The following is a 16,763-nucleotide window of genomic DNA, read 5'->3' as shown; positions in this document are numbered from 1 at the left end:
ATTTAAATCTTTGAATTGGGAAATGTATAGAACAAATGTATTGATCAAACACCTTTGAGGTACGTAATATAACAAAATCAATAAATTAGATAAATAAATACATAAAATATATTTCACCTTAAGCCTACAGTAGCTGTTTCACAAATTTGACAATTTGCAGCTACAAGTGTTCTACTTTATGTATAATTGACAAAGAATAATTCAAATATAAATTTAGAGTAGTTCCAAATCAAAGTAATACTATGCTATACAGACAACAATAAAAATTCTAGTGATTTTTAAAATTTATTTTGGCCCAACATATTGTCGGCTGACACCAGATTTTTCTCAGATGCTTTCTGACAATCTTATGGCCTGATATGACACGTCCGTTGTCTCAACCCGAGCACTTGTCAATAACGACGATGGGTACGTACGGATGACAACAAATAACGACAAACGAGATCAGGTACTTGCCGCAAGAGGTCACTGGAGAAGCTCATTGCATATTCAGCAAGCAAAATGTCGAGAAGAAAATTATGATATTTTGCAGTTTCAAAAACCGCAGCGAGAATTTAGACAGCTCAGGCGGTTTAAAGCGTTCCCATTAAACGATAGCAGAGATGGTGAAGCGAAAATCTAGCGATAGTCATGAGGGAGAGTCCGATAATTTTGTGCCGCTGCCGGTACAGTTGTTTTTCTGGAGACAGACGAGGTATTTTCTGTGTTTACGTATTTGGTCATTTTGATAATCATATGCGATACCATGCCAGATGCGGGCAGTTTCATATTGCCTTCATATTTGGAATACTGCTTGGGTTGTTTTATTAAGTAGGCTAAAACTGACTTAAATTGGCTAAACAAAAAGTGCTTGCTTTGACTAGTTTTTTGACCATTTAGATAACAAATTGACAAAAAAGTGGTGATTTGGCTAAGGACAAAAAATTGCTAGCGCTACCCCAGAGTGTGTTTCTAATTGATGCAAATTGTCAGCCAGATATCTTATATTGGTTTTGTATTAATAAAACATGAGGTAGACCTGAAAATAATAAAAAGTTAAATGATAAAATAATGTTAAGAAGGCCAGGTTGGTATTTTGTTGCGAATCTGAGGAAGTATGGCTACTAGTATATAGAATATACATTTTCAGTCATTATGCTGTAACTGCTATTCATTTGGCATTTACATTTATGATATTGTCATTTCAGCCCATTCATCAGGGCCAAAATGGGGAAGCTGTGTGATGCCTCCTGTGTAGTAAGTCTTTTTTTTAAGGCGACAGGCATATTAATTTACAGACTTGATAAATTTACCATTATGATGAAAGCCTGTAAATTATTCATCCATTGAATTTATGTGCCATGGTCAGGACAACATAGTTCAACAAAGTTTAAAATCTATAACATATAATAAAAGTGACACCAACAGTCATTTTGCTAATTGTACATGAAAGAATATTAAAGGTTTAGAATTTTTCATGAATATAATTTAAACAACTATCCCATGTAATTTGAGGATGAATCATTTATAGTAATGTAAATATTTGGCATATTTCAGTCATTTGAACGAGTTCTGGTCCAGAACATCCTTCATGGCTTATCTCCCAGCTTGTGTGAGGCAATGCAGAAAATTCCAAGATGGCGACTCGTTCAAGCAGCTTTCCCTCATGTGCTCACCTGCTGTGCAGCAGTCTTAGCCAAGCGCAAGCAGTCTTATCCCGATGCCAAATTTGGTCAAAGCGAGACCAAACTCCTTTACACGCTCCACTGGGTCGTGCTGGACGCGGCATCCGAGTGTGAGGACAACGATCCGCATGAAAGTGGGAGTTCCACTGCTAGCCTTATCCAGTCCCAGCTCCATGATCTAAGTGCAATACAATTATTTGTATACCTTTTTGCTCCATTGGTGTGTTCTGTCCACGAGCAAGATTTCCAGACTCTGAAACTGGAACGGGGATTGATGCTGTGGGAGCCCCTATGGGAATGTCGACAGCCAGACATCCCTTGCTTCTTGACGCCAGTTAAGCCAAAGAGGACCATACTCAAAGCAGTCCGGCAGAAGGAAAATCGCATCAAGTCTAACATTGCTGATATTTACCTGGGGAATGGAGAAGGGCCGAGCACACCAGAAGATATGTTTCTGGGCTTCCCCTCAGCTGCCAGTACTTCTGGTATGGCGGCCATTGCTCAGACACCAGAAGGACCCCCTTTGGCACCCCTTGCGAGTATTAGTGAGGTGAGATAGTCAAGTGATGTATGAAATGCTAGGCCCCCCTTCTCTCTCCCCCTCTCTCTCTCTCTCTCTCTCCCCTGAATCCTTCTGAAAACGCATCTCTTTCTTAGAATCTCTTCACTTTTGAGTCAAACATTTTAGTCCTCCTTGTCATTTTTGTTGTCCCTATGCCTGTCCTGTTAACTTAAAACAGTCCTGAAACTCACTGACATGATGTTCTAAGGTATTAAAGTCATTACAGAGGACTATGAAAAATGAGTTGTGTAAAATTGTTTTTGAAACCCTGCACACTTTGTTTTAGATATTTATAAAATGTACATTTTTGTTTTTCAGATATACACAGAGTCGATATCAGATGGCTCAGCAGTTTTTATTCAAAACATCTGTGAAATCTGCAGATCTCCATCTGTCAGCCGCGATGGCATGAGTCCCACGTGCAACTGCAGCCGCAGGGTAAGCGATGACGTGTTTTTGCGTCCTCAATTACGCCAGTCTCTGAGTGTACCGGAAAGTTCCGAGTACACACAAGAAGAGGATCAAGGCCAAGAACATGAACATGAAGAGGAGCAAAATGTGGCAGATGATATTCTTCTTGCAACATACTTCGACGTCGCTGTTCTGCAGTGTCTGTTCTGCCCACGTTGGGATGAGGATGGAATCTTCTGGGCTCTCGGCTACATGCATAAGAGACTCCTGGATATTTGTGATGAACTGGCTCGCCACGCAAATGTCCGCCGGCGAAGCCAGTCCCTCCCAGTTCCAGACATCAAGGTGCTCGACCCTCCGACCTTGACCCTTCCCACAACCCTCCTGGGCAAGTTGGAGGAGATGCCTACTTCAGCTGCAGCTGCTGCTACGGAAACAGATCAAGAGTTTTTAAAACATGCTAATTTCCATTTGGACAGCATGAATTCTTGTCAGCATAAAAGGGAGTACCAGCAGCCAAATAAAAAGAGGTGTGAAGAGGGTGAGTGACACTTTAAACTTGTAAGTTTTGTTTCTGGTTGAGTTGGGGCATTCTGTATTATTACAATACGTACTGATGATGAGGATGAATATCAGTTTCAAAATTTAAGTCATGTTCTCATTCAAATCAGGCTGACCCTCTGTCAGTTAAGTATTACCAATGGGGTGAATCTCAAATTGAACACTTAAATTATGTTTCTAGTCAAGTTTGTCACAATGGCATCGTAGCAATTATCTACTGATAAACATTGTAAATCCAGAAATAGGTTTTTAAATTTTGTGTAATATAATATCCATAAATCTCTTTTTCCACTTTCAGGGCATATTGGTCATCATGGGCTTCACCTGGGTCATCATCACCCCCCTCACCCCCACCACCCGCACCCCCACCACCCCCACCCTCCCCCACCAGACCTCCACCAGCTAATGGAGAACTCCTCTGTGGTAGGCAACATCCTGAAGCCCTTCTCGGCCATGGCCGGGTGCGGAGAAAGCACCAGTGAAGAGTCCCTGACGGAGACCTTGAAGAAAAAGAGTGGTGCATCATCTTCCCTGAAGACTGAGAAGGTAGGATTTGGGATTGTACTAATGAAACAGACTTATGTTTAATATGATTTTATGTCTGTTACGTGACAGTATGTGTGTGACAGTGTGTGCATGTTTGGATATCTCCGGGGCAGATTTAGGCCGTCTTCTGGGTCTTTTGGAAGACGGTCAGATTTTCAAGTTTACATTGACGGGTATCTAATTTTTTTCTGTTGGAAGACGGTCAAAAATGGAGGATGGATCAATAAAGATAATTTGGAATACTGTCAGAATATTATCTCTGGATCTGCCCCTGTATCTGTGTATGTTGTATATGACTGCCTGTGCATGTGTGTGATTGTGTGATTGTGTGTGTGTGTGTGTGTGTGTGTGTGTGTGTGTGTGTTACAGTGTACCAATATGTTATGCAGTGTGAGTGTTTGGCTTCATGTTTGCAGTTTTGAGCCCAGTATTGCTGTGACAGTACATGCTAGGCACCTCTGACTGAAATATAAATACATACTACTGTGTAAAATTACTGACACTCTGGAATAACATTTTCCTTGGAGACACACCCTGTTGCATAAAGTTTAACATTACCAAACAGCGATACTATCGATGTACATCCACAAATTGGCATCTGAACTTTATGTGATTGAAGGTTGATGACAGTAATGCGAAGAACAAAACTGCCACATCCTCTAAGAAAGAGGGAAAATTGGACTCCGTCCTAAAACCGGATCTGCTTCTTCGCCCTATGATCATCATTACTGACCCTGTCTCAGAGACTTGTTCTGAGGTCAATGAAAGTCCCGAGGATGGAACAAGTGAAGGAGATGATGGGAAGAATGGACTTGTGCTGCCACCTATACCCATCACTCGTAGTCACACTGATTCTAAAATTTCGTATAACCTAGAGGAACAGGTAGGGGGTAATACCGGATTAAAATGTATTATTGCATCAGAATCGACAGTAGCCTTTTTTTTGTGCCTTATTATTTTCAGCTTTTTGTCTGTACATTTGACAGCTTTGCTGCCTTTTTTACTGAGCACTCTCTTGCATATTTTTAAAGCCAAATATCTTGTTTTTGATTATATCAGTAAAGCATATCTTTAAAAGTTTTTGATAATTATTTGTTTTACTGGATTGATTTTATTTTTCTATGAAAGATTTAAGAAATTTTTCAAATTTTTCAATTTCTCATTCAGATCCAGGAGGTGACGGGCTCAATGCATTACATCACTGAGGATGGGTGTCTGAATTACGTGGTTGTTCTGAAGGCAGTTCACTCAGTGGCTTCCACAAGTTCTGGTGCTGGAATATGTGAGAGGATTTTGAGTGTTCTAGGTACGGAATATAAGGTTTTTAAATATGTTTTATAGAACATCAGCACCCAGCAATCATCCTTTTTGCCAAGAGGTGAGTGACCCCAGCAAAAGTCAAGAACTAAATAAAGCAGAGTTCTTTTAGGTGACTCTTTTGGAATAATCATTTCACAGAAATATACTTTCAGATATTTACACTTATTTATTTTTTTAGATTGTCTGCTAGATTTGGACATTGTGGAAAAGAAAGAGAAAAAGAGCGATGAGAACAAAGAAAAAGATGGACGGAAGAAATCGGGATCTGAAGGAACAAATGATGACCCTAAAAAGGATGCTGTAATGACTGTGCATAATTTGATGTTGGATACTTTGTTCAAGTAGGCAAAATAATTGTCATGTTGAACATTTCATATTTGCAAGTGTTAACATTGGAAATTATCATTGGAATCTCAAGATTTGTAAAGTTTATGATTCTTTAAATAAGCTTCGTTTCTGCCTGTTATTTCAACATGCACATATAGCTGTTAACAGGATGAAGACATCTCTGATTTCATCATGTTCATATCTTTGATTTCAGCATGTACACTAATACAAATCTCTGTTTTCATTATGTTGTTATATAATTGTCTTTATTCTTGATGTACTAAACCTCTAATTTCACTGAGTATGTGTCTGTAATATCATAATGTGTATACTCCTGATTTCATGATGGTACAAATGTCTTATTTAATTGTATATAAATCAGAAAATTCATATGTACATTTTTTCAATGTCCTACTGTACTTGTGTCTAATTTCAGGGTATACAAGTCTCTAGGATGCCCCAATGGCTGCATGGACTCCTATCGCGGCGTACCAACGGAACGTCTTCGATACAAGGGACAGTCCATCCTGCGTCAACTCCACCATGTCAACAGCACAGCATTTAGACTCTATCTCCGAGAATCAATCAGCAAACATCCTCTCCAGGAAAATCTGGACTTTTTACATGCATTTCTAGGATTTTGTGTGGATCCCTCTGCACATTTATATTCACCAAAAGGTAAAATTGTCTTTTGTTTTTTTTTCCAGATTTTGGTGCACAAATTTTGTCTGGAATTATTTCTTTGGTTTCCCAGACTTAGTTTCAGATGAAGACTTCTTAAGGCTTGAAACTTGATTTACTTTAAACATTGGAGTAATAATGAGCGATTTGCAGGGCATTTTTTAACATCGGTATCTGCTCGTGCAAGTTATCCTATTTATGGTCTTTTAAAGTTGTCCTCATGGCCTTATTCATAATAATTTGAATTCAATACAAGATGAGTATGTATGCTATTACATGACACTGTACTATATTGAATTAGATATACATGTATATTTGTTATGCACCTGATTTCTGGACTCTGCACTGCACAACTCTTGTAAAAATCTTTCTCATCATAAGTATAATGTTTCAGTGCATCTGTGTTGATGTTAAAGGCACCAAAATATTTATATATGTATTTCACATGGTTTGTATGGCTGGTTCATGTATGGTTTATGTGACAGTCTGTTAGGTGTGATAGTTTGGTGTATAGATGTTACTGTGTATTTTAGTTGTTTGACAGGTGTGATGTTCATTGAGTGACAGTGGTGTCAGGTATGATGATCTGCTGGGTGTGACATTTATGTTAGGTGTGGCAGCATATTATATGGGACATTGTGTTAGATGTGACAGCACATCTGCTGGGAGTGACATTGTGTTAGATGTGACAGCACATCTGCTGGGAGTGACATTGTGTTTGGTGTGACAGCACATCTGCTGGGTGTGACATTGTGTTAGGTGTGGCAGCTTATTTTATGGGACATTGTGTTAGATGTGACAGCACATCTGCTGGGTGTGACATTTATGTTAGTTGTGGCAGCATATTATATGGGACATTGTGTTAGATGCGACAGCACATCTGCTGGGTGTGACATTTATGTTAGTTGTGGCAGCATATTATATGGGACATTGTGTTAGATGTGACAGAACATCTGCTGGGTGTGACATTGTGTTAGGTGTAGCAGCATATTATATGGGACATTGTGTTAGATGTGACAGCACATCTGTTGGGTGTGACAAGATTATATGTGAAAGCATATCTGTTGATTGTGACATTGTTTTAGGTGTGATAGCATGCTCAGTGAGATGTATAGTAGTGTCAGATATGAAATTGTGGATGGAATGACTTTGTTAGTGTGGACAGGGTTGTGTAGGGTGTACTAGTATAATAGTGGAATTTGGATGTTATGTATAGACTGTGGCCTACTTTACAGGCAACAAGAAAATCAGCACAGTTTCACAAGATGGCACTCCTAAAAGTAGGTCAATGTTAGTCAGCTGGCAGACAGCATGACAGCATGTGTCTTCACACCTATTACAGACTGCTAAATTATGTCAATGTTAGCTCATTAGACAGAGTGAGCCTTTATAAATTCATACAGACTCAGCCTATCAATTTAGGTCAATGTAAGCCTCACAGACAACAATTTTCTCAAAATATTTTTAATTTTTTCTTCAACATTTTTTTTTTGTCATTGGTCAAAAGTCAGCTGTCAGTAAGAGTTTTTGGATGGAAAGAATGGAAATCCACTTTCTGCTAGAGAATAACCTTGGAGAATATAGTAATAACTTGTGAGGCTTGCAGATAGCATGCATGCATGTTGAAAATAATAAGAAGAGGTTTTCTTGCTTGGGCCTCTCTTGAAACACATATAATGGCAGATTTTTCAAACTTCATAAAATTGAGCATTGAGTCAGTGTTGCAGAATGATTCATTTTACCTTTTTTATTTTCTTCTTTTTATTATTATTTTATTTTTCATTCATTTATTATTTGGAATAGTATTATTGTTATGTCAAGAACCATTTCAGGTACTAATTACATTTTCTATAGCTCCTTGACAATGAGGAAAAATGTTGATGTTGCTTGTTAAACAGTGATTTTGCATTTTTGGGAAAATCGCAGCATTAAATAATTTGTAGACTTGTTGGAAAGCACGGAGGAAATCAGTTTATGTATATTTTTTTACATATGATAATTATGTAAGGCTGCACATTTTATGTTGGCATGTGGAATTCCTTGCTTATGGACTTAATTGCCAATTAATTTTAGTGATTTTACCAGAAAAAAATTCCCTTTTAGAAAATTTAAAAATGCTTGAGAGATCATACAGTAATGGTCACCAAATGGCATATGTTACTCACCACACTTGTGCATGACTATTATAATTTAGCAAATGGAACACCAGTCATGACTGGCATGCTATTATTTCTTTGCTTTTCTCTGTCTAAATACTAGTATATAACCCTGCTATTTCCTCTATATACACAATTTACCATAATTGTTGTTTTCTTTGCTTTTCTCTATCTATATACCAGTATACAAAAAAGTTTTATTTTATTTAGCAGTTATAGTAGATTTCACATCTGAAAGGCACCTATCTAAGCAATATACTTATTTTGGCAGGACCCATTGCTATCACAGACATAATACTGGTGTCAAATTCATCATAATTCACAGCTGACATAACTAAGGCCACAGCCATCATTCAGAACAGTGAACTAACTTGTACGTGGATCAAATATGGCGACCCACTAAAGAGCTTGTCGTCTAATCTGCTAGTGGACTATAATAGATTCCCCGTGGAGAAGTATTCAAGTGTGTTGGCCATATTTGACCCTCAGACTAGTTAGTTCTGAATGGGGCCATAATCTTTTACTTTTTCGTTCTCCATATTTCAGCATACAAAAAGACCAGCACCAGCACCCATGACTCACCACCCAAGAGTGGGTTTGCCACCAACTTTGGCCAGAATGTCCCGGGGTCGGGGGCCAAGGGGACGGAGGGTCTGCTCATCAATCTGATCTTCAAACCCCTGGTGACACGGCTGGTGGAGTCTTCTACTGAACTGCATAGCCATGAGAACATTGTAAGTCATAGGGGCATGTTTGTTTGTTTGTGAAAAGACTTTGTCATTATTTTTTTTTCATTTATAGAGCAGCCTGTTTGTCTATCTGTTTAATGATTTTCAGTTATTTATTAATTTATTCACATTTATTCATGCACACATGCACCCATCCACACACACACTCACACACACACACACACACACACACACACACACACTTTTATTTGTATGTAAACTTATAAAAAATTATTTTGTTTATTTTTGTACTTTTATTTGACCACACATGGTAATAAAATATCCCTTATTTTTAACTTACTTCAGGGTTTGTACTGCGATGTTCGCCAGCTGATGCACTATATCAAAGAGGTGCATGGTGGGACATTTCGCCGAGTGGCGTTGAGTGGTCTGCTGGATTCCATGGATAGAAAGGGGAAGAAGAGACAGAAAGCGAAGGAACCCAAGAAGCAGGTTTTGAGGTAAGTATGAAGGGAGGTGGGTAGGGGGTCACATATACATAGTCCTTACACAGCTGTCTTGTATAGAACAACATATTTCATATGAAAGTGCTTTTTTTACTGTGTATTTAAAGCTTATGTTAAAAATTTCTGAGAGCTGGCCTGAGTTGGGGCAGAGATAGAGTTGAGGGGGGTGGGGGGTGAGGGGTTTGCCAGCTAATGCACTACATCAAAGAGCTGATGGTGGGATATTTTGCTTAGTGGAGCTGAGCTGACTTCTGGATTCCATGAATCGTCCTATACACTTTGTGTGATTTTGTTGCAGACACACATCTTCCAATGCGTCAGACAGTGGTGAGGAGACGGGCAAAGTTGGGACGGGACTGACCGGGACAGAGCCCCCCAGTGCAAGGAGGAGGAGGTCTCTGTTCAAGAAGAAAATCACCAAGGTAAACTGTATTCAATGTGTAATGTGTGGTAGGCCTTTATTATAGCAAAGGGTTAGACTACAAAATAAAAAAATTCACGTCACAAGCATTGTCTACTGTTTTCTTATGTAGATCATGTTGCTATATTTACACTATATATAATCAGACAACTTGTTTATGCTAACCTTTTTTAGTCATTTTTAAAGAAAACCACTGACTCAAAACCATTTAATGTTTGATTGTATCTTGTTTTAATATTAAATATTAATTTTCTAATAAAGACAGATATCACCAACACTTATATCTATACATTGCCTTGAAACAGACTTTCATTATTTACAATTATTTCTAGATTGCTGCCCTTGCTACCGCCACTGCCAGTGACTCTGAAGCAGTTGATGAACGTCTTGGACGCCTGAGCCCACGTCTTAGCCTCTCCGGAACAGAGGAAGATTCACCTGCCGTCTCCTCCTCCAGTACTCCTAAGAGAAAATTCAGCAAGTTTCAGCTGAGTGAGTGATTAGATGTCAAAATTGTTATGAATTTTGTTGATTTGTGTTCATATTTTTGTTCTTAGTTATCAAGTCATCTGTTATCAGGTCTTCCTTTACGAGGTCAATCCATGATAATATCACTTATCACTTATGTCTTTATTATTCTATTTAGCATGCATTCATTAAACAGTCAGCAGTACCATGTACTTTAAACTTTGATGACTTTAGAAATTTTATTCACACAAAAAGTTTCCATACCTGAATAAACTCACTGACTTTGCAGAATTTATATTGATCAAAATAAGCAGATCCTTATTATGGTAAAAGTTATCTCTTTGATCAAATTAATTGGAAATTACCATATAAATATTTTAATGATTTTAAATTGCAAGATGTAGCAATGACTAGTGAAGCAGTAACCCGTACATGACCAAATTGATTTTAATTAAAGCCTTTATCTCTGAATAATCATTCAGCTTTCAAGAAATCTCCCAAGTCAGAAGGTGATGAGGATTCAGCCAATGAGACATCAGATAGCAAAGGGGATGTCAGCCCTAAACCGCGTATGTCCTTTAAAACTACTGGTCAGGCTACGCTTATGCTTCTGGGAGCAAAACGTAAGGTGGAGGGTGGTCTTTTCGGCAGGAAAAGGACCAACAAAAAGATCAGTCTTAGTGATGGTAAGGGCAGCGTGCGTAAATGCTTGACTTGAAGACTTTTAAAAGATCAACATTTTTTTATGTATTGCCTTGTACTGCACTAAACACCCAAACCCAATATAGAGGTGCAAACGATGTCACAGACATGTTCCTAAAAATCTGTAGTGCACAGATTACAAACTATGTTTGATTATTTTAGGGTCCCACATAAAGAAGTTTGTATTAAAGTTTCACTTTCCTGGAACCACGAATAATAAAAAATAATTCATCATCTAACCCCAAAAAGGAACATATGTTACTGTCACAAATGCATAACGTCTAGCTGTGGAAACGTTTTAATCACTTTGAAAATTCAATCATCACGGGGTTTGTTCTTTAATCTATCTCCTACAAGTATAACGTTGTAAAAAATTATGAAAAGCTTCTGTATAGAGCAGTTAATTGTTTTTTAGCGACTTAAGTTTGCCTGTCACTGAATATTAAAAAAACGGGGAAAATACACCCTCCCGACAGTAAAATAAGCATTTAATAAATTATTTTTCCCCTCGCGCTCAAAAATATCATACCTGAAATGTCAAACTATCATGGAATCACTATATATTTTTCTGTCAGCAAAAGAAAACATTGTTTTCTCTTGCACCAAGCACTTGTACAAAATGAAACATTTTGTCAATTTTCCTAGGGAACATACGTTACCTAGTATTAGCTATGACGCAGGCCCCATTAGTTACGGTTTAAATGTTTATAAAAAACGTCCTTACGTCATATTTAATTTAACATGATCGAATCACTTTAAAATATATAAGAACACCTTATTAAAATAAAAATTAGGTGGCCTGGAACATAAGTTACCGGAACATACGTTACCAGTGAAAATCTACTTGTGCCCGAAACTGGCTCCGAAAGAATTATAAGCTTCTGTTTGAGATGTCAGGTGGTTCTTTCTGACGTCTGCTCGAGCTAAAAAGATTAAAGATTAGATGAGGTTAGTTACAAGTGTAAATAAATCCATAAAATCCTCAGTAACGATGTAAGCGAAGTGAATGATTTTGTCGTAATAAAAAATTTAATTCAAATACAGAAATGAATGTCAAAGATGGACATAAATGTCAAACAAGACTATGGAAGGAAAAAATAATCGCCAACGAGCGCAGTGAGCGCAGTGCCAAATACATTGATACCGAACGGAACATCATTATTTCAGAAAAATGCGAAAACAAGAGCTGAGATTAAAAAAATATATATATCGATCTCGTAAAAAAATGAGGGTGACTCTTAATTGGAAGCGAAAGAAAACGGGTTCAAAATACTATGTAGGCCTACTTTCCGCCTCCTTAAATGTCGTGAAAGACAAAAGAGGCATGCTAAGACTAAATCGCGAAAACGTTGACTTCACCAAAGGAAAGAACTCCTAGCTGCTATAGAAGTTGTCGAGGCATGTCCACAGCAATCACCACCTGAGAGACTTGTTGTGTGTGTGAGGTGGCCACAACGTGGAAACGATTGAGAAGAAACTGAAGGCAGTCACAATGAACGATTAAAGAACTACAGTCATAGATTAATGCCATAAGAAAGAGGGAGAACGATCCGGCAACGATTTAGCCATTGTAGAAGACGAAATATGGAACCACCTGAATTTCCCACATGCCCCAAGATTAAGACAGAACGCATCATACAGCAGGCTATGGACCGAAGCTAACACTGTGCAGAAGCAATTACTTTTATGTCTCCTCCATCCCAGTGTACCACAAACTTTCATAGTTTTATTTAGAACAAAAAGAAGGCAACAAAGAATATCGATTGGTCAAGATTTGGTCAAACAAGGCCGATTTTATTTTTTAACCCCACTACCCTAATCATTTTTAGCAAAAATAACAATGTAGCAAATTGTTGCCTGTATTAAATGTTATGGCCTTAGGGATAAACATAATATTATATATACATATAATATTCAATAAGACTCATCATCCTAAAAATATGATGACTTGTAGAAAATGTTTTTTTAGCTACAGTGGGTCAAGCTTAACGAGTTACACCAAGAAGTAAGATGAAAATTTTGCATGTTATGGTGGCTGGGAAGATTGCGAAGACGTACCGTTGTCTCAGATTTCTTTCAGCTGCTACTGGCATTTGCCGGAATCGTTGGTCGAGAACCAGGGGATGAACTGGTCGAAAGGTCGACGGATGGGAGTAGCAGGAAAAAAAGGCAAGCTGTATACGATTTTTTGAACGAGACGACTATAGTAGAGCCCAAGAGCGCCAGTAACCAAAATAAAATTCATCGACCACGTTGGCAGAGTAAAAACACGTTATGAGCATCTAAGAATCTCAAGGAAACTTTTACAAGAAATCATGCAGCCTGTACTTTGTCTTAAATACCGACTGATAAGGACCGTAGAGACCCTTGAACTCTAAAGTGATATATGTGGCTTATACTCACTCAATGGAAAGACTTAAAAACATAATTTTGTGAACCACTTACTTTTTATAGATGGAATAAACATTATATATATACATATTTTTTAATTCCCAAAAGTGCCGAAATCTGCAAGACAATTTAGACCTTTCAGAGAGGATAGTAAAGCTCATTTTGAAAGAATTCTCTGCTGTATTGGAAAACCTATAGGTGTGTTGAAAAAGGCTTTGTTTAAAGAGGTGGTAGATTAGATGTTTCTGGGATCTGTATTTCTTTACATGCAAATGATTAAGACGTTTGATACGTGGATCGTGTTTGTGTAATAGGTTATCACTTTTGATATCTGAGTTACTTTTAAACACCTCAATAAATTCTACAAAAAAAACCCCCGAAAAAATATCTTATCAATATTTATTAAACTCGTGTCCCGTATCTTTTCTATTGCTGTGGAACATACGTTACCTTACGGTATACGAAGGATGCGAGGCGTAGTTGGCATTGTAACTAATACACCCAAAATTTGAAACTGTCAATGAGTTTTAAATTCACGACGAATATGACCAGTGGTAGATAACTTTTAGGTAACAAAGTTTTCAATTCTCTATACAATTGACAATTACTGCTATTGAAAGAGTCATCAACGTGGACATTGTAAAGAAAAATGATCTTTAGTTTGAAAGTAATTTTCCTAGAACTGGTCAATTTAAATGTATTTTCCTGTCAGTTTTCCATTATTAATGATTCGTAGGGTTATGATAGTGTTTAGCTTGCACAAATTTCCACAGCGCTCAACTAATAATCGTGTTTGTATCAGGCGATTCAGTGGTAACGTATGTTCTTTCTTACGCTTTTTTTTACTTCAAACGGTTATCAATTTATTTGCTTACAAAACAGAAACGCGTGGGCGTAAAATTGGGACATTTGTGGATTTTTGTTCTATACACATGTAAGTTTAAAAAAATTGGATACTACATCGAATTCATTCAATTTCATTTTTTGAGACTTGAACTCATGAAATGCACCTCTATATTGGGTTTGGGTGTAATGCGTAGAAAATTCAACATTAAATATTTTGTTGATGTTTTATCAGCATTCATCAGAAAAGAAATATTGCTTTATTTTAGCAGGTACTCATTCACAACCATTCTGATAATTTGAGAAATTTGACAGAGATGAAATTGAAATTAGCAGAAAAATTATTGTTGAACTTTTAGTCCACAGGAAGTGGTCATAAAACTGCAAATTTTATATTATTAGCAAGAGATGACTATAATTATTTTAAAAACAGTACTAACCCTTCATGAATGATCATGAAACTTGTTAGTCTGAGTCTCCAAAATCATGTGCTGTAAAGAATAATCCACATTGCCTAGGGGCTTATGGTTGTAAAGCATTGCTAATAGTAGTCTGTGGTGCCAGGCTGTGATTGCTTGGTGGTAGAGTACCTAGTTGGATACAGAACTTATCTTTATAATTCATGAATATTACAGTATCCAGGGGCAGATCCAGAGATATTTTCTGACAGTCTTCCAAGTTATCTTTGTTGATCCATCCTCCATTTTTTGACCATGTTCGGACAGAAAAAAATAGATACCCATCATGTAAACTTGAAAATCTGACCGTCTTCCAGAAGGCGACCTCACTTCGCCCCTGGTATCTCTGCTTAAACCTGTAGCATCTAGAGTAGTACCCATAGCTGTTTTCTTATGGCCATCAAAAGGCAGAATACTGAAGCTTGCCTAGGGATAATAGCAAAGGAAAAGGTTACCCATGCAAGCATAACCCATGCCCATTTTTAACACAGTGAAGAAGCCTGATAAGATTATAAGATATTAATTTTATGAGTCACTGTCATCAACCTTTGTGCATGACTTGCATCATTTAATCATGATTTGGTAAATTGCAGTATTTGGAGAACACCTGTAAATTATAAGTTTGATTTTGGTTAAGAAGAATTTAGTTTACTAGATCAGCTGATAATTTTTACAGTGTATACCAAAATTAATGATGGGTGTTGGCTATATTTAAACATGGAGCTAAGAAAACCTGTATGTACACAAACTTGCATTATTGTGCCATATACTACTTAATACATAAGCATTTTTATCTATCTAGTTTCTTTTTATACAAATATTTCAGTAAATACCACAGCATATGCAGTTTAATTTTTTTCCTGGACCAGAACTGTAGTGCTTGCTTCATGTATTTCACTTTTCAGCTAAGCTGTCAATTTCAAGCAACTTATAAAAGTAGTTCCCTTTTTAGCCTTGATTTTCAAGTTCATATGAAATTAGTGTTATATTCTTATTAAATTTTCTTAAATTAAGATTTGTCCAGACTAAACTTCCGGCGCACCTCAGCCATGGACGTGACCCAAGTACCCTCTGCGAGCAAGGGCGAGTCACACTTAGTGCGGGAGAAGAAACTAGTCAACACGTACATCGTGAAATCGGGAATGCTGCGATTTTCATTCTTGCTGGATTGTTGCCAGCCAGGGTCCATTCCAGACCCACAGTTGATAGCTGCAGTCCTGGATTTGGTGAGAATTATTATTAATAAATAAGTGTAATTATTTAATATGCAGCTATATGATATATATAGAAAATGAAATGAGACTTTATCGAAATTCTATTTTTTGGGAGCCAAAAATATTATTTTTTGAGATCGATGCAAGTGATCCCCTGGACCCCATGCCATGTTTTCAGACTTTTTTCAACTGTGACTGTGACTTACAGTTTAGTGTGATTTACAACATTGTGTTTTCCTCTTGGCAACTACAGCCTGTCTGCTGAGAATAAAGGTATAGTAGTAGATTGAAAAACTTGGTTTGCTTATATAGAATGCAACTGGATAACCAACCTACATAGTATTATCAAGAACTGCATTTGACATATTATGTTCACAATTCCCAGGAAGCCCCAGTGGTAGCCAGGGCCTGTCTACTGTTAGAATGTTCCTACTTTGTTCAGAGGTGTAACAAAGGGGACTGGCCCACTTGGATGAAACTGAATCTCCAGGGCTTTCGAAATCCCGCGCCCCTGCAAGGCCGAGGGCAGCCATCTTTACACAGACGGAACACCCTGATGCAGCGCGGGGCTGGAAGGATGTTTCACGCCTGGGGTGTGGTGAGTGGGGAGAAAAAAAGAAAAAAAACAAGCTCTGTTTGCATTTAGTAAGATTTTTGAAGTCTTCATATAGCACTCTAAGGCACAAACACTGAACCTACTATGCTAAATGCCAGAAAATGTGAATCTGTTTTTTTTTTTTTTTTTTTTTTTTTTTTTTTTTTGTGTGTGTGTGTGTGTGTGTGTGCGCGCATGGCGCCAGTGGATTCTTGGACCTTCCAAGGATCAGTAGACTGAAAAAAAAT

General features: G+C 37.6%; 1 protein-coding gene across 2 annotated transcripts in view; it reads left to right on the top strand.

The window, feature by feature from the left end:
- Nucleotides 1–437: 437 nt before the first annotated feature.
- The window catches only part of LOC106175032 (protein unc-80 homolog), a 63,415-nt gene continuing 47,089 nt past the window's right edge, over nt 438–16,763 (top strand). Inside the window, exons 1-17 of one of the 2 annotated variants that reach the window (XM_087016856.1) lie at nt 438–694; nt 1,188–1,236; nt 1,537–2,214; nt 2,545–3,178; nt 3,497–3,744; nt 4,364–4,627; nt 4,912–5,050; nt 5,243–5,405; nt 5,828–6,069; nt 7,308–7,352; nt 8,775–8,962; nt 9,263–9,417; nt 9,722–9,845; nt 10,177–10,336; nt 10,795–10,998; nt 15,721–15,932; nt 16,306–16,518. In XM_087016856.1, coding sequence (XP_086872982.1) covers nt 603–694; nt 1,188–1,236; nt 1,537–2,214; nt 2,545–3,178; nt 3,497–3,744; nt 4,364–4,627; nt 4,912–5,050; nt 5,243–5,405; nt 5,828–6,069; nt 7,308–7,352; nt 8,775–8,962; nt 9,263–9,417; nt 9,722–9,845; nt 10,177–10,336; nt 10,795–10,998; nt 15,721–15,932; nt 16,306–16,518 — 3,810 coding nt within the window. In that variant the 5' untranslated portion in view covers nt 438–602. The remainder of the gene's footprint in view (nt 695–1,187; nt 1,237–1,536; nt 2,215–2,544; nt 3,179–3,496; nt 3,745–4,363; nt 4,628–4,911; nt 5,051–5,242; nt 5,406–5,827; nt 6,070–7,307; nt 7,353–8,774; nt 8,963–9,262; nt 9,418–9,721; nt 9,846–10,176; nt 10,337–10,794; nt 10,999–15,720; nt 15,933–16,305; nt 16,519–16,763) is intronic. The other variant, XM_087016857.1, reaches the window with a different exon arrangement.

Source organism: Lingula anatina, chromosome 7, assembly GCF_051362555.1.
Source record: "Lingula anatina isolate TDL-2025a chromosome 7, LinAna3.0, whole genome shotgun sequence".
NCBI lineage: Eukaryota > Metazoa > Brachiopoda > Lingulata > Lingulida > Lingulidae > Lingula > Lingula anatina.
The sequence above is the reverse complement of the archived record's forward strand: the minus strand, read 5'-3'. Positions and strand labels throughout refer to the sequence as shown.